This window comes from Heptranchias perlo, chromosome 6 (assembly GCF_035084215.1).
Source record: "Heptranchias perlo isolate sHepPer1 chromosome 6, sHepPer1.hap1, whole genome shotgun sequence".
In the NCBI taxonomy this organism is placed as follows: Eukaryota; Metazoa; Chordata; class Chondrichthyes; order Hexanchiformes; family Hexanchidae; genus Heptranchias; species Heptranchias perlo.
This window is the reverse complement of record NC_090330.1, coordinates 82957410-82980857: the sequence shown is the minus strand read 5'-3', so window position 1 is coordinate 82980857 and position 23448 is coordinate 82957410. Positions and strand designations below refer to the sequence as shown.

At 44.2% G+C, this 23448-nt stretch overlaps 2 protein-coding genes across 3 annotated transcripts in view; one reads left to right on the top strand and one right to left on the bottom strand.

Moving 5' to 3' along the window:
* The window catches only part of uggt2 (UDP-glucose glycoprotein glucosyltransferase 2), a 685376-nt gene extending 670626 nt beyond the window's left edge, over window positions 1–14750 (bottom strand). For both annotated transcript variants that reach the window (XM_067986476.1, XM_067986475.1), the window contains exon 1: window positions 14676–14750. In XM_067986476.1, coding sequence (XP_067842577.1) covers window positions 14676–14735 — 60 coding nt within the window. In that variant the 5' untranslated portion in view covers window positions 14736–14750. The remainder of the gene's footprint in view (window positions 1–14675) is intronic.
* hs6st3b (heparan sulfate 6-O-sulfotransferase 3b) overlaps window positions 14328–23448 on the top strand; it is an 871025-nt gene continuing 861904 nt past the window's right edge. The window contains exon 1 of the mRNA XM_067986718.1: window positions 14328–14740. The gene's annotated coding sequence lies outside the window, so the exon portion shown is untranslated. The remainder of the gene's footprint in view (window positions 14741–23448) is intronic.

The window sequence follows — 23448 nt, the reverse complement described above, 5'->3', positions numbered from 1 at the left end:
ATCAGGATTAGGGATTTCAGTTATGTGGAGAGAGGAGAAGCTGGGATTGTTCTCCTTAGAGCAGAGAAGGTTAAAGGGAGATTTAATAGAGGTGTTCAAAATTATGAGGGGTTTTGATAGAGTAGATAATGAGAAGCTGTTTCCACTGGCAAGGAGGGTCAGTAACCGGAAGACACAGATTTAAGATAATTGGTAAAAAATACAGGTGGGAAAAAGAGGAGAATTTTTTTTAATACATTGAGTTGTTTCAATCTGGAATCTACTGCCTGAAAGGGTGGTGGAAGCAGATTCAATAGAAATTTTCAAAAGGGAATTGGACATATACTTGGAAAGGAAAAAATTGCAGGGCTGTGGGGAAAGAGCAGGGGAGTAGGACGAATGGGAAAGCTTTTTCGAGGAGCTGACACAGGCACAATGTGCTGTATGTTTCTATGATTCGCCATTTCTCCAGAGCTTCCACTGATGCTCGGTTGAAGTTACGATAAAGCTCGAGGCAACCCCGTAAAGAAATTCAGAGCCAATACATTTTTGTTAATAAATCATGTAGGGGTAGAGTTTCCGCTAGTTTGCACTGGTTTTATCAGCCCAATCCAGTTGAACCAGTGCAAAAGATTGGGGCCACGCCCCCCCCCCCCGATCAAAATAACGATAATGGCGAGTCTCGCCTGCTCATGGAGGATCTTCAAATTAGGCTCATTTTCTTAGGTGCATAGGCACTAGCAGGCATATTTTTACATCTTAAAAAATATTTAACTTACTAAAAAACTGACTGGTGTACACCAATGGTTCAGTATAGTTTGTTTAAGTCATTTTCAGTAATTTAAAATCAGGTTGCACACAGGTGGAGGTCGAGACGCTTATTAAAAATGCTTATTTTTTGTGATAAACCCATTTTCAGCTGTATTAATAAAACTGCACCAGTTTATCACTCTTAAATACATTTAAATACATCAATGAATATTTTTTATTGCAAAGAAAAAAAATTAAACGATTACGAGCTACGCTGTCGGATGGCGCTTGTTCTCAAAGATTTTAAGTTTGTGATTATGCAAATGCATTTTAGCGGAAACTCGAACTGTAACCTAACCAGCACAATTTTCGGGTGCAATCTGTGCCCAATTACCAATTGCACCCAAAGCGGAAACTCTACCCCATGCAGTGAAACCTATATAAACGGATACTCCCAAAAAAAGGACACCTGCAAAACACGGACACTTATTGAGAGACCCAAATAACTTACATGGTACAATATACAAGAGGCACTCTGAAACCACAGACACTAGCAAATTACGAACTACAGTCAACCTTCAATGCACGAAGCCCTTTTATAACTTGAAACATGGGACGCGCAGGTCAGCACGAGGTTGCAGCGGGTTTTGTGAAAGAAATGGCTTTTGTGCAATGGCATCCACAGCAGCAGAGAAACCGCTCTATCTCTGGAATTGAATTCTTGAACAGCTCTATCCCAGGGATAGAGTGGTTTCTCTGCCACTATGGCAGAGATGCAATGATCAGCGATCAAGATGCAATGATGTCAGGAGATTACAGCTGGGCCTTGTTTTTCACACAATTGTGTTCAGCAGCTCTAACAGCGGAATTAAAGATTATGAGTAGAAGTGAAAGTTAGCTTCACATTGATCAAGGGACAGATATAATTGGAAAAAAATTCTGGAAGTACTGCAGGCACTGCTGAACCACAGCACAGTAACAAGCAAAGCAGAAAGGGAGAGTGAGGTATGAAACCTTCCATGCAGTTATAATAACACCAGTCATTGCACTGACATAGCTGGAAGAAACAGTGATAATAGAATCATAGAAGTTTACAACATGGAAACAGGCCCTTCGGCCCAACATGTCCATGTCGCCCAGTTTATACCACTAAGCTAGTCCCAATTGCCTGCACTTGGCCCATATCCCTCTATACCCATCTTACCCATGTAACTGTCCAAATGCTTTTTAAAAGACAAAATTGTACCCGCCTCTACTACTGCCTCTGGCAGCTCGTTCCAGACACTCACCACCCTTTGAGTGAAAAAATTGCCCCTCTGGACCCTTTTGTATCTCTCCCCTCTCACCTTAAATCTATGCCCCCTCGTTATAGACTCCCCTACCTTTGGGAAAAGATTTTGACTATCGACCTTATCTATGCCCCTCATTATTTTATAGACTTCTATAAGATCACCCCTTAATCTCCTACTCTCCAGGGAAAAAAGTCTCAGTCTATCCAACCATCAAGTCCCGGTAGCATCTTAGTAAATCTTTTCTGCACTCTTTCTAGTTTAATAATATCCTTTCTATAATAGGGTGACCAGAACTGTACACAGTATTCCAAGTGTGGCCTTACTAATGTCTTGTACAACTTCAACAAGACATCCCAACTCCTGTATTCAATGTTCTGACCAATGAAACCAAGCATGCTGAATGCCTTCTTCACCACCCTATCCACCTGTGACTCCACTTTCAAGGAGCTATGAACCTGTACTCCTAGATCTCTTTGTTCTATAACTCTCCCCAACGCCCTACCATTAACGGAGTAGGTCCTGGCCCGATTCGATCTACCAAAATGCATCACCTCACATTTATCTAAATTAAACTCCATCTGCCATTCATCGGCCCACTGGCCCAATTTATCAAGATCCCGTTGCAATCCTAGATAACCTTCTTCACTGTCCACAATGCCACCAATCTTGGTGTCATCTGCAAACTTACTAACCATGCCTCCTAAATTCTCATTCAAATCATTAATATAAAGAACAAATAACAGCAGACCCAGCACCGATCCCTGAGGCACACCGCTGGTCACAGGCCTCCAGTTTGAAAAACAACCCTCGACAACCACCCTCTGTCTTCTGTCGTCAATCCAATTTTGTATCCAATTGGCTACCTCACCTTGGATCCCGTGAGATTTAACCTTATGTAACAACCTACCATGCGGTACCTTGTCAAAGGCTTTGCTAAAGTCCATGTAGACCACGTCTACTGCACAGCCCTCATCTATCTTCTTGGTTACCCCTTCAAAAAACTCAATCAAATTTGTGAGACATGATTTTCCACTCACAAATCAGTCCCTGCCTCTCCAAATGCCTGTCGATCCTGTCTCTCAGAATACCCTCTAACAACTTACCCACTACAGATGTCAGGCTCACCGGTCTGTAGTTCCCAGGCTTTTCCCTGCCGCCCTTCTTAAACAAAGGCACAACATTTGCTACCCTCCAATCTTCAGGCACCTCACCTGTAGCTGTTGATGATTCAAATATCTCTGCTAGGGGACCCGCAATTTCCTCCCTAACCTCCCATAACGTCCTGGGATACATTTCATCAGGTCCCGGAGATTTATCTACCTTGATGCGCGTTAAGATTTCCAGCACCTCCCTCTCTGTAATATGTACACTCCTCAAGACATCACTATTTATTTCCCCAAGTTCCCTAACATCCTAACAAAAGAGCTGAATTCCAGAGGTGAGGCAAGGCTGACTGCCCTTGACATAAAGGCAACATTTGACGGAGTATGGCATCAAGGAGCTCTAGTAAAATTGAAGTCAATGGGAATCAGGGGGAAAACTCTCCAGTGGCTGGAGTCATACCTAGCACAAAGGAAGGTGGTAGTGGTTGTTGGAGGCCAATCATCTCAGCCCCAGGACATTGATGCAGGAGTTACTCAGGGCAGTGTCCGAGGCCAAACCATCTTCAGTTGCTTCATCAATGACCTCCTCTCCATCATAAGGTCAGAAATGGGGATGTTCACTGATGATTGCACAGTGTTCAGTTCCATTTGCAACCCCATCAGATAATGAAGCAGTCCGTGCCCACATGCAGCAAGACCTGGACAACATCCAAGCTTGGGCTGATAATTGGCAAGTAACATTCACGCCAGACAAATGTCAGGCAATGACCATCTCCAACAAAAGAGAATCTAACCACCTCCCCTTAACATTCAACGACATTACCATCGCCGAATCCCCCACCATCAACATCCTGGGGGTCACCATTGACCAGAAACTTAACTGGACCAGCCACATAAATACTGTGGCTACAAGAGCTGGGTATCCTGCGGCGAGTGACCCACCTCCTGACTCCCCAAAGCCTTTCCACCATCTGCAAGGCACAAGTCAGGAGTGTAATGGAATACTCTCCACTTGCCTGGATGAGTGCAGCTCCAACAACACTCAAGAAGCTCAACACCATCAGGACAAAGCAGCCCGCTTGATTGGCACCCCATCCACCACCCTAATCATTCACTCCCTTCACCACAGGCGCACTGTGGCTGCAGCATGTACCAGCTACAGGATGCACTGCAGCAGCTCGCCAAGGCTTCTTCGACAGCAACTCCCAAACCCGTGACCTCTACCACCTAGAAGGACAAGGGCAGCAGGCTCATGGGAACACCACCTGCACGTTCCCCTCCAAGTCACACACCATCCCAACTTGGAAATATATCGCCGTTCCTTCATCGTCGCTGGGTCAAAATCCTGGAACTCCCTACCTAACAGCACAGTGGGAGATCCTTCACCACACAGACTGCAGCGGTTCAAGAAGACGGCTCACCATCACCTTCTCAAGTGCAATCAGGGATGGGCAATAAATGCTGGCCTTCCCAGCGATGCTGAATAAAAACACATGAACGAATAAAAAAAAACCTTCTCTGTTCTAAGAAGAACAACGCCAGCTTCTCCAGTGTCTCCACATAACTGAAGTCCCTCATCCCTGGTACCATTCTAGTAAATCTTTGCTGCACCCTCTCTAAAGGCCTTGACATCCTTCCTAAAGGTGGGTGCCCAGAATTGAACTCAATCCTCCAGCTGCGGCCCAACTAGTGTTTTATGAAAGATTTAGCATAACTTCCTTGCTTTTGTACTCTATGGCACTATTAATAAAGTCCAGGATCCTATATGCTTTAACATCCTTCTCAACTTGTCCTATCATCTTCAAAGATTAGTTTACATACACCCCTAGGTATCCATGTTCCTGCACTCCCTTTAAAATTGTACCATTTAGTTTATATTGCCTCTCCTCATTCTTCCTACCAAAATGTATCACTTCACACTTCTCAGCATAAAATTTCATCTACCATGTGTCCGCCCATTTCACCAATCTGTCTATGTCCTCCAGAAGTCTGTTACTATCCTCCACGCTGTTTAATACATTTCTGAGTTGTGTGACATCTGCAAACATTGAAATTATACCCTCTATACCCAAGTCCAGGTCATTAATATATATCAAAAAGAGCAATGGTCCCTAATACTGACCCCCGGGGAACACCACCTGTATACTTCCCTCCTGTCTGAAAAACAAAAGTTCACCACCACTCTCTGCTTTATGTCCCTTAGCCAATTTTGTATCCATGCCACTTTAATTTTGCTAACAAGTCTATTATTATGCGGTACTTTATCAAATGCCTTTTGAAAGTCCATATACACAACCATCAACTGCGCTACTCTCATCAACCCTCTCCATTACTTCATCTAAGAACTCAATCAAGTTAATCAAACACAATTTTCCTTTAACAAATTCGTGCTAACTTTCATTTATTACCCCATACTTTTCCAAGTGCGAATTAATTTTGTCCTGGATTTTTGACTCAAAGTTTCCCCACCCCCGATGATAGGTTGACTGGCCTGCAATTGCCGGGTTTATCTCTCTCCCCTTTTTTGAACAGGGTTGTAACATTTGCAAATCTCTCGTCCTCTAGCACCGCCCCCATATCCAAGGAGGATTGGAAGATTGTGGCCAGAGCCTCTGCAATTTCCAACCTTACTTCCCTCAGTAACCTAGGATGCATCCCATCTGGACAGAGTGACTTTTCTACTTTGAGTACTGCCAATCTTTTAAGTACCTCCTCTTTATCTATTTTTATTCTATTCAATATCGCTACCACCTCCTTCTTTACTGCTACAATGGCAGCATCCACTTCTCTAGTGAAGACTGGCTGGCTGTTGGGAGGGAAGGCCAAGGATCGTAGAAGAAGCAGAGAGGGATTGTGGGCTGTGCGGGGGAAGAGGGAGTGTGGAGGTCTGATGCCTGAGGTGGAGACCAGAAGTGGGGGGGGGGGGGGGGGTGGGTGGGATTAATGCCGAGGATATTGAGCTGGAGGGGAGGGGGCTGATGCCAAGAGGATATCGAAGGCAGGTGAATAGCAACAACTAAGAACATTCTGAGGGGGGAGGGTGAACAGCCAAAGATCATGTTCCATATCGGTACCAATGACAAGGTCCTGCAGGCAGCTTTTAGGGAGCTAGGAAAGAGGACCTCAAAAGGTAGTAGTCTCCAAATTACTCCCGGTGCCACGCACTAATGAGTACAGAAATAGGAGGATAGAGTAGATGAATGCGTGGCTGGACAGATGGTGCAGAAGGGAGCGCTTTAGATTCCTGGGGCATTGGGACCTGTAAAGCGCAGACGGGTTGCGCCTCAACAGGGCCTGGACCAATATCGTCGCAAGAAAGTTTGCTAATGCAGTTGGGGATGGAAACTTGAATGTAGATTCAGAAGGGCGAAAAGCACAGCTGGAAATGGATGGCAGAAAATTAGTAAGTGAGTTTGGAAGGCAGAGGAAACAAAGGCTAGCAAATAGACAACAAAGGAGTTTGGCAGTGCTTAGTTGTATCTATGTCAAAGCAAGGAGTCTAGTGAATAACGCAAATGAGCTGAGGGCACAGATAGACGCATGGAAGAATGATATTATAACTATTACTGAAACACGGCTTAAAGGACAGGAATGGCAGCTCAACATTCCTGGTTATAGGGCATTCAGATGAGAGAGAGGGGGATAAAAAGGAGGGGGGTTCGCAATATTGGTTAAAGAAACAACTACAGCTGTGAGGAGGAATGATATGTTAGAAAGATCATCAAATGAGGCCATATGGGTTGAACTGAAGAACAAAAAAAGGGCACTCACACTGCTAGGAGTGTACGATAGACCCCCAAATAGTCAGAGGGAGATAGAAGAGCAATTATGTCGGCAAATTTCTGAGAAGTGCAAAAACAATAGGGCAGTAATAGTATGGGATTTTAACTACCCTAATATTAACTGGGATGGAATCAATGTAAAAGGTATAAGGGGTGCAGAATTCTTAAAATGCATTCAGGAGGACTTTTTTAGCCAGTACGTAGTAAGCCCAACAACAGAGGGGACAGTTCTGTACTTCGTTTTAGGGAATGAAGCTAGGCAAGTGAAAGGGGTATCAGTGGGAGAGCATTTTGGTGGTAGTGATCATAATTCAGTTATATTTAGCATAGTTATGGAAAAGAACAAAGATAGAACAGGAGTAAAAGTTCTCAATTGGGGAAAGGCCAAATTTACTATACCTAGATGTGATTTTGCAAAAGTGGACTGGAAACAACTACTTGAAGGTAAATCAATGTCAGAGCAGTGGGAGGCATTCAAGGGGGAGATTCAAGGGGTTCAGAGTAAACATGTTTCCACAAAGCAAAAAGGGTGGGGCTTCCAAATCTGGAGCCCCCGGATGTCAAGGAGCATACAGGGTAAGATAAGGCAAAAAAGGGAAGTTTATGCCAGATACCGTGAGCTCATTACTGCAGAAAGCCGAGAAGGAATAGGGCCTATTAGAGACCAAAAAGGTAACCTACGTGTGGAGGCGGAAAATCTGGGTATGGTTCTTAATGAATACTTTGCATCCAACTTCACAGAAGAGGGGGATGATGCAGAGATTGTAGCTAAGGAGGAGGAATGTGAAATATTGAATGGGATAAACATAGTGAAAGAGGATATATTAAGAGGTTTAGCATCCTTGAAAGTAGATAAATCACCAGGCCCAGATGAAATGTATCCCAGGCTGCTAAGAGAAGCAAGGGAGGAAATAGCGGAGGCTCTGACCATCATTTTCCAAGCCTCTCTGGCTACAGGCATGTTGCCGGAGGACTGCTAACGTTGTCCGTTGTAAAAAAGGGAGAAAAGGGATAGACCGAGTAATTACAGGCCAGTCAGCCTAACCTCGGCGGTGTGCAAATTATTGGAAAAAATTCTGAGAGACAATATTACTCGTCATTTAGAAAGGCATGGATTAATCAAGGACAGTCAGCATGGATTTGTTAATGGGAGGTCGTGTCTGACTAACTTGATTGAATTTTTTGAGGAGGTAACAAGGAGGGTCGATGAGGGTAGCGCGTTTGATGTAGTCTACATGTACGTTAGCAAGGTTTTTGACAAGTTCCCACAAGGCAGACTGTTCAGAAAAGTAAAAGCCCATGGGATCCAAGGGAAAGTGGCAAGTTGGATCCAGAATTGGCTCAGTGGCAGGAAGCCAAAGGTAATGGTGGATAGGTGTTTTTGTGACTGGAAGGCTGTTTCCACTGGGGTTTCGCAGGGCTTAGTACTAAGTCTCTTGGTTTTTGTGGCGTATACAAATGATTTAGACTTAAATGTAGGGGGCATGATTAAGAAGTTTGCAGATGATACAAAAGTTGGCCGTGTGGTTGATAGTGAGGAGGAAAGCTGTAGCCTGCAGGAAGATATCAACGGACTGGTCAAATGGGCAGGAAAGTGGCAAATGGAATTCAATCTGGAGAAGTGTGAGATAATGCATTTGGGGAAGGCAAACAAGGCAAGAGAATACACAATAAATGGTAGGATACTGAGAGGTGTAGAGGAACAGAAGGACCTTGGAGTGCATGTCCACAGATCCCTGAAGGTAGCAGGACAGGTAGATAAAGTGGTTAAGAAGGCGTACGGGATACTTTCCTTTATTAGCCGAGGCATAGAATATAAGAGCAGGGAGGTTATGCTAGAACTGTATAAAACACTAGTTAGGCCACAGCTAGAGTATAGCGTACAGTTCTGATCACCACATTACAGGAAAGATGTGATTGCGCAAGAGAGGGTACAGAGGAGATTTACAAGGATGTTGCCAGAACTGGAGAATTTTAGCTATGAGAAAAGATTGGATAGGCTGGGGTTGTTTTTTTGGAACAGAGGAGGCTGAGGAGAGATTTAATTGAGGTGTATAAAATTATGAGGGGCCTAGATAGAGTGGATAGGAAGGACCTATTTCTCTTAGCAGAGGAGGTCAATAACCAGGGGACATAGATTTAAAGTAATTGGTAGAAGGATTAGAGGGGAGTTGAGGAGAAATGTTTTCACTCTGGGGGTGGTGGGGTCTGGAACCCACTGCCTGAAAGGGTGGTAGAGGCAGAAACCCTCAATTCATTTAAAAAGTATTTGGATGTGCACTTGAAGTGCCGTAACCTACAAGGCTGCGGACAAAGAACTGGAAAGTGGGATTAGGCTGGATTGCCCTTTTTCAGCCGGCACGGACATGATGGGCTGAATGGCTTCCTTCTGTGTCATAAATTTCTATGATTCTATGAACTATAAGCCCTCTTGACAGCTGATGAAGATATTTGCCTGGCCGCTATGAAGTGACAGGACTCCTCAGCTATGCCCTCTGCCTCCACAAGAAGATCTCCTTTTTTGTCCCTGATCTGGAAGTGCTAGAAACACACTGTTCAAGAAAGTTTTCTTGTACACATTTCAGGAATTCCACCCCTCTTTGCCCTAACTATATTGGGATAATTGAAGGCCCATCATCACTACTCTATAGATCTAGCATTTTTCTGTAATTTGCGGGCATACTTGCCCCTCTATCTCATTCTCACTATTTAGTGACCTATAGTATACACCCAGTAACGTAATAACTCCCCTATTGTTCCTTATTTCTAACCAAATAGATTCTGTGCTTGATCTAGTTCTGGGGAATGAAATGGTGCAAGTGGAACATGTGGGGAACAGTGATCATAATATCACCAGGTTTACAATAGTTATAGAAAAGGACAAGGAACAATCAAGCATAAATATACTTAACTGGAGGAGGGCTAACTTCAGTGAGTTAAAAAGTGATATGCCCAGGTGAAATGGAATCAAAATTGGGAGGCAAAACAACAATTGAACAATGGGAGGTCTTAAAAGGAGGAGATGGTTCAGGAACAGAGTAGACACATTCGCACAAGGGGGAAAGGAAGGGCATCCAAAGCTAGATCTCCCTGGATGACTAAAGATATAGAGATTAAAATGAAGCAGAAAAAGGAGGCTTACGGCACATGTAAGAACTAAGCTGAATACAAAAAGTACAGAGGAGATCTAAAGAAGGAAATAAGAGGGGCAGAGAGAGAGTATGATAATAGATTCGCGGCTAACATAAAAGGGAACCCAAAAGTCTTTTATGATCTACATGTTTATAAAAGGGTAATCAAAGGAAGGGTGGGGACAATTAGGGACAAAAAAGGAGACCTTCTTGTGGAGGCAGACAGCATGGCTGAGGTACTGAATGAATACTTCGTATCGATCTTCTTTAGAGAAGAAGACGCTGCCAATGCAGCAGTACAGGAGGAGGTAGTAGTGATATTGGATAGGATAAAAATAGAAAAAGAGGTACTTAAAAGATTGGCAGTACTCAAAGTACAAAAGTGACACGGTCCAGATGGGATGCATCTTAGGTTACTGAAGGAAGTAAGGGTGGAAATTGCGGAGGCTCTAGCCTCAATCTTCCAATCCTCATCAGACGTGGGGGCGATGCTAGAGGACTGGAGGATAGCAAATGTTACCCCTTTTTTTGAACAAGGGTGAGAGGGTTAAGCCCAGCAGTTACAGGCCAGGCAGCCTAACATCGATAGTGGGGAAACATTGAGTGTCAATAATCCAGGACAAAATTAACTGGCAGTTAAGAGAAGTATGGGCTAATAAATTAAAGTCACCACAGATTTGTTTAAGGAAAATCATGTTTGACTAACTTGATTGAGTTCTTTGATGAAGTAACAGAGAGGATTGATGAGGGTAGTGTGGTTGAGGTTGTGTATATGGACTTTCAAAAGACATTTGATAAAGTACCACATAATTGGCTTGTTAGCAAAATTAAAGCCCATGGGATTAAAGGGACAGTGGCAGCTCGCATACAAAATTGGCTAAGGGGCAAAAAGCAGAGAGTGGTGGTGAACTGTTTCTTTTCAGACTGGAGGGAAGTATACAGTGGTGTTCCCCAGGGGTCGATATTAGGACCACTGCTCTTTTTGATTAATATATTAATAACCTAAACTTGAGTGTATAGGGTATAATTTCAAAGTTTGCAGATGACACGAAACTCTGCAATGTAGTAAGCAATGCGGAGGATAGTAAAAGACTTCAGGAGGACATAGACAGACTGGTGAAGTGGGCAGACACGTGACAGATGAAATTTAGCATAGAGAAGTCTGAAATGATAGATTTTAGTAGGAAGAATGAGAGGCAATACAAACTAAATGGTACAATTTTAAAGGGGGTGTAGAGATACCTGGGGTTGTATGTACACAAATCTTTGAAGGTGGCAGGACAAGTTGAGAAGGTTGTTAAAAAAGCGTAAGGGATCCTGGGCTTTATTAAATAGAGGCACAGAGTAAAAACCAAGGAAGTTATGTTAAACCTCTATAAAACACTAGTTAGGCCTCAGCTGGAGTATTGTGTTCAATACTGAGCACCACACTTTAGGGAGGATGTCAAGGCCTTATGAAAAGATGCAGAAGAGATTTACTAGGATAGTACCAGAGACAAAGGACATCAGTTATGTGGAGACCCCGCAGAAGCTGGGGTTGTTCTCCTTAGAGCAGAGAAGGTTAAGAGGAGATTTGATCGAGGTGTTGAAAATCATGAATGGTTTTGATAAAGTAAATAAGGAGACTGTTTCCAGTGGCAGATGGGTCAGTAACCAGAGGACACAGATTTAAGGTGATTGGCAAAAGAACCAGAGGCGACATGAGGAAACATTTTTTTTTAATGCAGCGAGTTATTATGATCTGGAATGCACTGCCTGAAAGGGTGGTGGAAACAGATTTAATATTACTTTAAAAAGGGAATTGGATAAATACTTGAAGGGAAAAAAATTACAGGGCTATGGGGAAAGAGCAGGGGATTGGGACTAATTGGCTAGCTCTTTCAATGAACCAGCACATGCACGATGAGTCAAACGGCCTCCTTCTGTGCTGTACCATACTATAAAGACTGAAATCCTTGAGCACACAGCACTGACAAAAAAAAAACTCATCAATACTCCTTATCAATGATTCTGAAAAAGGACTCAAATTCAAAAACCTTTGTTATTTTGGTTTGGTTTCAGAAAACAGTTTGAATTATAAGAGATAGCTTAGTATTGTTATTATTGGTGTATTGTTATTTCACCTGGAGTGTAAACGTGTTGTACTGCATAGCTGGCTTGCTATTATCACTTTAGGAATGCTCAATGTTAATATTGAATGAAAAATGTAATAAAAGCTGATCTATTTCTTCAGTATTGCCATCTATTGCCTTGACAAAGCACAAAATTTACCAATCAAAAAAGTAGCACTTAATTTTTTAATCACATTCACTGACAGAATAATTCAATCGTGTTCATTGCGATTTGACAGTAACATTACCGGATCCTTTATTTGTACCATACATTTACATATTCACATTAAATATTTCTAAGATATCACATTACAGTTAGTATATCTTTTCACCTTCAGATGTTGACAGTCCAGCAATATATTCCTGTTATGGTACATTACAGGAGCTCTCTTAGTATGAATGACACACGATGAGTACTTTATCCCAATGTTCCATTAAAGTGAAAGAAATCAGAATGGTTAGATGGTCTATGTGATTTGGAATGTATTTTACGATGCAGATTAACAGCATGTTGTAACTGTACTCGGCAAGATTTCTGTTAGACTCATTTCTTCCAACTGGAAGGGACAACAGACTCCAAAATGGTTCACAAACCAGCATTTTGGCTGGTGGGTAAAGTTCACACTGCTTGCATCTCATGGTACATAATTCTCCAATATGACTGTGACAAAAAATTATTTTTAAAAAATCTGTTTTTACATTTGATTTGGGTTATCTATTTCTAGAAGCAAGATGTGAAAGGTTAAAAACCCAGGATTGAGATTAGTCATGGCTATCTTTTTCTGCAAGATGGAGGGAATTTACATTACAAGCTCGGTTGCAAAAGGGATCACACTTCAGTTGCAATTTACCCAAGAAGCACTTCTTGATACCTTGTTGCTCAGTTTGAAACTTCTGGCAATCAGGCTATGAGATGTCCCCATACTCCATTGGAAGTGGGAATTGTATTTGGTGGACAAACATTCCAAGTAACTGAATCCATGAATGGCTCTTGATCTAATATAATTATGAAATACACAGTTTTTTATTGACTTTTGTTTTAGTATATCTTCCAAGGTTGTTGATGGTCTAACTTTATGCTAGCAAACTGGACCAGTTTCCAGGTGGGCAATCTGCTGCCCACAGCACATGATGTGCTTTCTAAGTCAGTTTTTCAGTCAGCAGATAGGTTCTGTGTTTAAGATTGTGTCAGCAGAGAAGCCAAGCCAATCTGAAGCCACAGTATGTTTCACTGTGTGAAAATTTAGCTTCTGTTTTATAAAGAGAATACAAATGCTGTCTTTATTTTTTTGTGTATTTAGGTGAACAATGAAGTGCACGATTCATTATTTTCTTCTGTTTATTGTTTTTTTACCCATTAACTATACTGTCTGTTGGTTTAAAGCCAGAGTCTCAGTCTGATAGTATATACTCAGCCCACTTGCCAAAAAGAGGATAGTCACATGATGATACATTCCAGTAGCTGGTATACATTGTAAAGGTGCTCTGTTGCAATCTCTGGGTATTACTATAATTTAACTAAATATTGAGCAAAACAAGGTATACCACAGATCGCAGGAAACAGGAGGTATGCTTATAGGAGTGGTCAGTGACACTGAACTAGAGAATATATTTCACCTAAAAACCCCCAAGTTATTTTTTTTAATTTGCACGATGACATGGTAACAGAAACACAATGACATTCGGCTCACCTAGTATTCTGTATACAAACATTGTATCTTCCAAGTCACATTACTATAACAAATAAAACAGAAAAAACCCCTGTAAATCTGAAATATAAACCAAAAAATGCTGGAAAAATACGGGCCAGTCAGCAACTGTAAAGAGAAAACAATGTGTTTTCACGTTTCGAGTGTGTACACTTCATCAGAACCGAAGACTAAAACATTACCAAGGAAACTGCCCTTTTAAATATGTTAACTGTAAATAGACTGATGCAACGTTTACCTTCAGTGCTATTACATTAGTGGTCAAATTGCTGGGCACAACCGTATTTAATCGAATAGTACAATAATATTCTGGCTATTTACTACGAGTTTTCTGGGTCACAAAGGCAGACTGTGCATCGTTCGATTTAATAGGAAAGCTGTAACTGTATATGTTGTTTAACCAGAGAAACCCAGAATGAGCCTGTGACACCCAAAGGCGCGTCAGACCGAAGTGAACTTCGAGCCAGACTCCTGGGATTATGCCACGTACCGTCCCGACTTCCCGGGGCGCAACCAGACAACACGCTTTAAAACCCCAACCCGGACACAAATCGGTTTCATTTTCATTAACTGGTGGGAATCATCAATTGCCAACAGAACCCGCATTCTTTGGGAGATTAACATTGTGTGTCTTTTTTTGCAAGAGAGGAATGTTTAACAGCCGGAGACTTAAAGAGTTACATTTTCGTTAGTTATAAATACAGAGCAGGAAATGCGGAGAACGCTGCACGCACGGAATGGAGGGGCAGGAGTCCCGCGGTCCCGGTCAATGCCATTCATGGGGTCGCTGCTATAGAAAGGAAGATTAATTTACTCACCAAACCTGGCCTGATCGCTGCCATCTTTGGGGTCCTCACTAAATACTGGTACTTGGTCATCTTATGTAAGCGTCTCCCAATGCATTTGCCAGTTCGTTATACCAGTTGCCATAAAGCAAATGTATCAACGCCGCAGTTTAAAAATATAAAGAGCGTGCTGCGCTTAACGTATTTAATCTAATAGTGGAATAATATTCTGGCTATTCACTTGGCCACCTAAAGCCTCAGGGCATACTAGACCAACTAACAGTTTGAAGTGTATCTAAACCACTTACAGGTGATTCTGAAACAAAAAAAAGACTTGGTTATCCTTTAAACTGTCATGTATCACATCAGGTGAACGAAATTGTTTCTAATCTATTATAATCTGAAGAATAGGAGTGTCAACCATCCAGCAGTAAACGAGGGAAATGTTTGGAGTGAGACATTGATTATGGGGACAGATTGCAAAAATGTATGGTGCTGTGTTAACCCTTCAGAGTGAGATATATAAAATCGGTTACATTTCTGAGTACGTCTCTATGCAATGTCAGGATAGCCCAGCCCCGTGTTATGCTCTTCCTGCTCTATGTGGGAAATCAGGGACCCTTCCGGTGTCCCTGACGACCATGTGTGCGGGAAATGCATCCAGCTGCAGCTGCTGACAAACCGCATTGCGGCACTGGAGCTGCGGATGGATTCATTAAGGAGCATTCGCGATGCTGAGAACGTCGTGGATAGCACGTTTAGTGAGATGGTCACACCGCAGGTAAAGGTTGTACAGGCAGGAAGTAATTGGGTGACCACCAGGCAGAGTAAGAAGAGCAAGCAGGCAGTGCAGGGGTCCCCTGTGGCCGTCCCCCTCTCAAACAAATATACCGCTTTGGATATTGTTGAGGGGGATGACTTATCAGGGGAAGGAAGCAGCAGCCAACTTCCTGGCACCAGAGGTAGCTCTGCTGCACAGGCTGGGAGGAAAAAGAGTGGAAGAGCTATAGTGGTAGGGGATTCTATCGTAAGGGGAACAGACAGGCGTTTCTGTGGCCGTAAACGTGACTCCAGGATGGTTTGTTGCCTCCCTGGTGCCAGGGTCATGGATGTCACTGAGCGGCGACAGGGCATTCTCAAGGGGGAGGGTGAGCAGGCAGAGGTCGTGGTCCACATTGGGACCAATGACATAGGTAGGAAGGGAGATGAGGTCCTGCATCAAGAATTTAGGGAGCTAGGTAGCAGATTAAAGAGCAGGACCTCAAAGGTTGTAATCTCTGGATTACTCCCAGTGCCACGGGCTAGTGAGTATAGAAATAGGAGGATAGACAGATGAATGCGTGGCTAAAGAGTTGGTGCAGGAGGGAGGGTTTCAGTTTCCTGGATCACTGGGCCTGCTTCTGGGGAAGGTGGGACTTGTGCAAGTCGGACGGGTTGCACCTGAACCAGAGCGGGACAAATATCCTTGCGGGGAGGTTTGCTAGCACTGTTGGGGGGGGGTTTAAACTAACTTGGCAGGGGGATGGGATACAGAGTGGAGCTACAATAGGGGGTGATGTGCAGCCAAATATAGAGAAAAAAACAAGTCAGCTTGGAAGACAGGGCAAATATGTGAGGGCAAGGCTGGATGGCATCTATTTTAATGCAAGGAGTCTTGCGAATAAGGTGGATGAACTGAAGGTGTTGATAAACACATGGGAGTATGATATTGTTGCTGTCACAGAGACATGGTTGAGGGAGGGGCAAGACTGGCAGCTCAATATTCCGGGGTACAGAATCTTCAGGCGAGACAGAGGGGGAGGTATAAGAGGAGGGGGGTTCGCAATATTAATTAAAGAATCAATTACTGCCATAAGGAGGGATGATATATTAGCAGGTTCCTCTAATGAGGCCATATGGGTGGAGCTTAAAAACAAAAAGGGGGCAAGCACTTTGATGGGAGTGTACTATAGGCCCCCAAACAGTCAGGGGGAGATAGAGGAACAGATATGTAGGCAAATCTCAGAAAATTGTGCAAATAATAGGGTAATAATAGTGGGGGATTTCAACTTCCCCAATATTAACTGGGATACTCAGAGTGTAAAAGGCTTAGAGGGTACAAAATTCTTAACGTGCATCCAGGAGAGCTTTTTGAGCCAGCATGTAGAAAGTCCTACAAGAGAGGGGGCGGTACTGGACCTAATTCTAGGGAATGTGGCTAGCCAAGTGGAAGAAGTGCTAGTAGGTGAGCACTTTGGTGAGAGTGACCATAATTCGGTGAGATTTAAGGTGGTCATGGAAAAGGACAGGGAGGGGCCAGAAATAAAGGTTCTAAATTGGGGGAAGGCCGATTTTAATAGGATAAGGCAGGATCTGGCCAAAATGGACTGGGATCAGCTGCTTGTAGGAAAATCCGCATCGGAGCAATGGGAGTCTTTCAGAAGGGAGATTGAGACCATACAATGGCAACATGTTCCCGTAAAGGTCAAGGGTGGTTCCAAGAACTCCAGGGAACCTTGGATGTCAGGGGATATACGAGAATGGATTAGGAAAAAAAGGAGGGCTTTTGGCAGATACAAAAGGCTAAAGACGGAGGAAGCCTTAGAGGAGTACAAAAAGTGCAGGGGGATACTTAAAAAAGAAATTAGGAGATCAAGGAGGGGCCATGAAATAACACTGGCGAGCAAAATAAAGGAAAATCCTAAGATGTTTTATAAGTATATTAAGGGTAAGAGGATGACTAGGGAAAAAATAGGGCCCATTAGGGACAAAAATGGCAATCTGTGTGTGGAGCCGGCAGATGTAGGAGGGGTTCTAAATGAATTTTTTGCATCTGTTTTCACTATGGAGAAGGACGATGTAGACATAGAAATACGGCAGGGGGACTGTGATATACTCGAACATATTAACATCGAGCGGGAGGAGGTATTGGCGGTTTTAGCAGGCCTAAAAATGGATAAATCCCCAGGCCCAGACGAAATGTATCCCAGACTACTGTGTGAGGCAAAGGAGGAGATTGCGGGGGCTCTGACACATATATTCAGAACCTCTCTGGCCACAGGGGATGTGCCAGAGGACTGGAGAACTGCTAATCTAATACCATTATTCAAGAAGGGGAGTAGGGAAAAACCGGGGAACTCCAGGCCAGTGAACCTAACATCAGTGGTAGGAAAATTATTGGAAAAAATTCTGAAGGACAAAATTAGTCTCCACTTGGAGAAGCAAGGATTAATCAGGGATAGTCAACATGGCTTTGTCAAGGGAAGATCATGTCTGACTAATTTGATTGAATTTTTTGAGGGGGTGACTAGGCGTGTGGATGAGGGTAACGCAGTGGATGTGGTGTACATGGATTTCAGTAAGGCCTTCGATAAAGTCCCCCACAGGAGACTGGTCAAGAAGGTACGAGCCCATGGAATCCAGGGTGCCTTGGCACTTTGGATACAAAACTGGCTTAGTGGCAGAAGGCAGAGGGTGATGGTCGAAGGTTGTTTTTGTGACTGGAAGCCTGTGGCCAGTGGGGTACCACAGGGATCGGTGCTGGGTCCCTTGTTGTTTGTGGTCTACATTAATGACTTGGATATGAATGTAAAAGGTATGATCAGTAAGTTCGCTGATGATACAAAAATTGGTAGGGTGGTAAATAGCGAGGAGGATAGCCTCAGTCTGCAGGACGATATAGATGGGTTGGTCAGATGGGCGGAACAGTGGCAAATGGAATTTAACCCGGAAAAGTGCGAGGTGATGCACTTTGGAGGGACTAACAAGGCAAGGGAATACACAATGAATGGGAGGACCCTAGGCAAGACAGAGGGTCAGAGGGATCTTGGTGTGCAAGTTCACAGATCCCTGAAGGCGGCGGAACAGGTAGATAAGGTGGTAAAGAAGGCATATGGGATACTTGCCTTTATTAGCCGAGGCATAGAATATAAGAGCAAGGAGGTTATGATGGAGCTGTATAAAACACTGGTTAGGCCACAGCTGGAGTACTGTGTGCAGTTCTGGTCGCCGTACAGGAAGGATGTGATCGCTTTGGAGAGGGTGCAGAGGAGATTCACCAGGATGTTACCAGGGCTGGAGCGCTTCAGCTATGAAGAGAGACTGGGAAGATTGGGTTTGTTTTCCTTGGAGCAGAGGAGGCTGAGGGGGGACATGATTGAGGTGTAAAAAATTATGAGGGGCACAGATAGGATGGATACTAAGGAGCTTTTTCCCTTCGTTGAGGGTTCTATAACAAGGGGACATAGATTCAAGGTAAAAGGCGGGAGGTTTAGAGGGGATTTGAGAAAGAACTTTTTCACCCAGAGGGTGGTTGGAGTCTGGAACTCATTGCCTGAAAGGGTTGTGGAGGCAGGAACCCTCACAACATTCAAGAAGCATTTGGATGAGCACTTGAAATGCCATAGCATACAAGGCTACGGACCAAATGCTGGAATATGGGATTAGAGTAGACAGGGCTGATGGCCGGCGCGGACACGATGGGCCGAAGGGCCTCTATCCGTGCTGTATAACTCTATGACTCTATGACTCTAAAAAACTCCAGTAGATTTGTTAAGCATGATTTCCCTTTCATAAACCCATGCTGACTTTGTCTAATTCCGTTTATGCCCTCCAAGTGTTCTGTTATCACATCTTTTATAATAGACTCTAGCATTTTCCCCACTACTGATGTTAGACTAACTGGTCTGTAATTCCCTGTTTTTTGTCTCCCCCTTTTTTTAAATAGTGGAGTTACATTTGCCACCCTCCAATCTGTAGGAACTGTTCCAGAGTCTATGGAATTTTGGAAGATGATCACCAATGCATCCACTATTTCCAGGGCCACTTCCTTTTGTACTCTGGGATGTAGATTATCAGGCCCTGGGGATTTGTCAGCCTTTAGCCCCATTAATTTCCCTAACACTTTTTTTTACTAATACTGGTTTCCTTCAGTTCTTCCCTTTCACTCGACCCTTGGTTCCCTAACATTTCTGGGAGGTTATTTGTGTCCTCCTTTGTGAAGACAGAACCAAAGTATGTGATTAATTGTTCTGCCATTTCTTTGTTCCCCATTATAATTTCCCCCATTTCTGACTGTAAGGGACCTACATTTGTCTTCACTAATCTTTTTCTCTTGACATATTTATAGAAGCTTTTACAGTCCGTTTTTAAGTTCCCTGCTAATTTACTCTCATACTCTTTTTTTCCCCTCTTAATCAATCTCTTTGTCCTCCTTTGCTGAATTCTGAACTGCTCCCAATCCTCAGGCTTGCCGCTTTTTCTGGCAATTTTATATGTCTCCTCTTTGGATCTAACACTATCCCAAATTTCTTTTGTAAGCCACAGTTGAGCCACCTTTCCTGTTTTATTTTTGCACCAGACAGGAATGAATAATTGTTGTAATTCCTGCACACATTCTTTAAATATTAGCCATTGCCTATCCACCGTCATCCCTTTTAGTAAAGATCCCCAATCTATCATAGCCAACTCGCACCTCATACTTTCATAATTACCTTTATTTAGATTCAGGACCCTAGTTTTGGATTCAACTACTTCACTCTCCATCTTAATGAGGAATTCTATCATGTTATGGTTGCTCTTCCCTGAGGGGCCCCGCACAATAAGATTGTTAATTAATCCTATCTCATTGCACAATACCCAGTCTAGGATCGCCTGTTCTCTAGTTGGTGCCTCAGTGTATTGGTCTAGAAAACCATCACGAACACACTCCAGGAATTCCTCCCCCACAGTATTTTTGCTAATTTGGTTTGACCAATCTATATGCATATTAAAGTCACCCATGATTATAGTTGTATCCTTCTTGCTTGCGTCTCTAATTTCCTGTTTAATGCCCTCCCCTACATCTCCACTACTGTTTGGGAGCCTATAGGCAACCCCCACCAACCTTTTCTGCCCCTTGGTGTTTCTTAGCTCCACCCATACAGATTCCACATCGTGATTTTCCGAGCCAATATCCTTCCTCACTATTGCATTGATTTCCTCCTTTACTAACAACGCTACCCCACCTCCTTTCCCTTTTTGCCTGTCCTTCCTAAATATTGAATACCCCTGGATGTTCAGTTCCCATCCTTGGTCACCCTGCAGCCATGTCTGGGTAATCACAACTATATCATAACCATTAATATCTATCTGCGCTGTTCATTCATCTACCTTATTGCGAATGCTCCGTGCATTTAGACACAATGCCTTTAGACTTCTCTTTTTAAAATTGCTAGTAATCTTAGTTTTATTTTGCACTATGGTCCTACATGTTTTTCGCCCTTGTTTTCTCTGCCTTCCACTATTGCTTCTTCCCTTTCTGTCTTTTGTTTCTATCCTTGTTTCCCCCTCCTCTGTCTCCCTGCTCAGGTTCCGATCTCCCTCCCATTCTGGTTTAAACCTTCCCCAACAGCACTAGCAAACACCCCCGCGGGGATGTCGGTCCCGGTCCTGCTCGGGTGTAACCCGTCCCACTTGTACAGGTCCCACCTTCCCTAGAACTGGTCCCAACGTCCCAGGAATCTAAATCCCTCCCTCCTACACCATTCCTGCAGCCACGCATTCATCTGGTCTATTCTCCTGTTCCTATACTCACTAGCACGTGGCACTGGTAGTAATCCTGAGGTACTACTTGTTAATTTATCTCCTAACTCCTTAAATTCACCTCGCAGGACCTCATCCCTTTTTTTTTACCTATGTCGTTGGTACCGATATGGACCACGACTACTGGCTGTTCACTCTCCCCCTCCAGAATGCCCTGCAGCCGTTCCGTGACATCCTTGACCCTAGCACCAGGGAGGCAACATACCATCCTGGAGTCACGTTTACGGCCGCAGAAACGCCTATCTGTTCCCCTTACAATTGAATCCCCTATCAATATAGCCCTGCCACTCTTATTCCTCCCCTCCTGTGCAGCAAGAGCCACCCATGGTGCCACAAACTTGGCTCTTGCTGTTGTCCTCTGATAAGCCATCTCCCCCAACAGTATCCAAAGCGGTATATCTGAGAGGGAGATGGCCCCAAGGGACTCCTGCTCTACCTGCCTAGTCCTTTTACTCTGCCTGGCAGTCACCCATTTCCTTTCTGCCTGCGTAATCTTTACCTGCGGTGTGACCACCTCACTGAACGTGCTATCCACGATAGTCTCAGCATCTCAAATGCTCCACAGTGAATCCACCCGCAGCTCCAGCTCCGAAATGCGGTTAGCCAGTAGCTGCAGCCAGACGCACTTCCTGCACACATGGTCGCCAGGGACACTGGTAGTGTCCATGACTTCCTACATAGTGCAGGAGGAGCATATCACGGGTGCGAACTCTGCTGCCATGACTCGCCTTAGATTTACATTGCGTTCACCTCTTGGACTCTCTTCCCGCTCTCTAGACTCTCCTTTTACACTGCGCTCACCTCTCGGACTCTCCTTTTACACTGCGCTCACCTCTCGGACTCTCCTTTTACATCGCGCTCACCTCTCGGACTCTGCTCCCGCTCTCGGACTCTCCTTTTACACCGCGCTCACCTCTCAGACTCTCCTCCCGCTCTCGGACTCTCCTTTTACACTGCGCTCACCTCTCGGACTCTCCTTTTACACTGCGCTCACCTCTCAGACTCTCCTTTTACACCGCGCTCACCTCTCAGACTCTCGTCCCGCTCTCGGACTCTCCTTTTACACCGCGCTCACCTCTCAGACTCTCGTCCCGCTCTCGGACTCTCCTTTTACACCGTGCTCACCTCTTGGACTCTCCTCCCGCTCTCGGGGCTCTCCTTTTACACCGTGCTCACCTCTCGGACTCTCCTCCCGCTCTCGGGGCTCTCCTTTCACACCGTGCTCACCTCTCGGACTCTCCTCCCGCTCTCGGACTCTCCTTTTACACTGCGCTCACCTCTCGGACTCTCCTTTTACACCGTGCTCACCTCTCGGACTCTCCTCCCGCTCTCGGACTCTCCTCCTGCTCTCGGACTCTCCTCCTGCTCTCGGGACTCTCCTTTCACACTGCGCTCACCTTTCGGACTCTCCTCCCTCTCTCGGACTCTCCTGCTCTCAGGACTCTCCTTTTACACTGCGCTCACCTCTCGGACTCTCCTCTCACTTTTGGACTCTCCTCCCGCTCTCGGACTCTCTTCTCACTCTCGTAACTCTCCTTTTACACTGCGCTCACCTCTCGGACTCTCCTCTTACTCTCGGACTCTCCTTTTACACTGCGCTCACCTCTCCGACTCTCCTCCTGCTCTCAGACTTTCCTCCCACTCTCGGGACTCTACTTTCAGCGACTGGGACACCCAGGTCTCGTTGTACCTCCCCTTTTCCCAATCTATCACCATTCAGATAATAATCTGCCTTTCTGTTTTTACAACCAAAGTGGATAACCTCACATTTATCCACGTTATACTGCATCTGCCATGTTCTTGCCCACTCACCCAACTAGTCTAAATCACATTGGAGCCTCTTCACATCCTCCTCACAGCTCACATTCCACCCCAGTTTTGTGTCATCTGCAAACTTGGAAATGTTACATTTAGTTCCCTCATCCAAATCATTGATATATATTTTGAATAGCTGGTGCCCAAGCACTGATCCCTGCGATACCCCGCTAGTCACTGCCTGCCACCCGGAAAAAGACCCGTTTATTCCTACTCTCTGTTTCCTGTCTGTCAACCAATTCTCAATCCATGCCAGTATATTCCCCCCCCCCCAATCCCATGTGCTTTAATTTTGCGCACTAACCTCTTGTTTGGGACCATATCAAAAGCCTTCTGAAAATCCAAATACACCACATCCACTGGTTTTCCCCTATCTATTCTGCTAGTTACATCCTCAAAAAACTCCAGTAGATTTGTTAAGCATGATTTC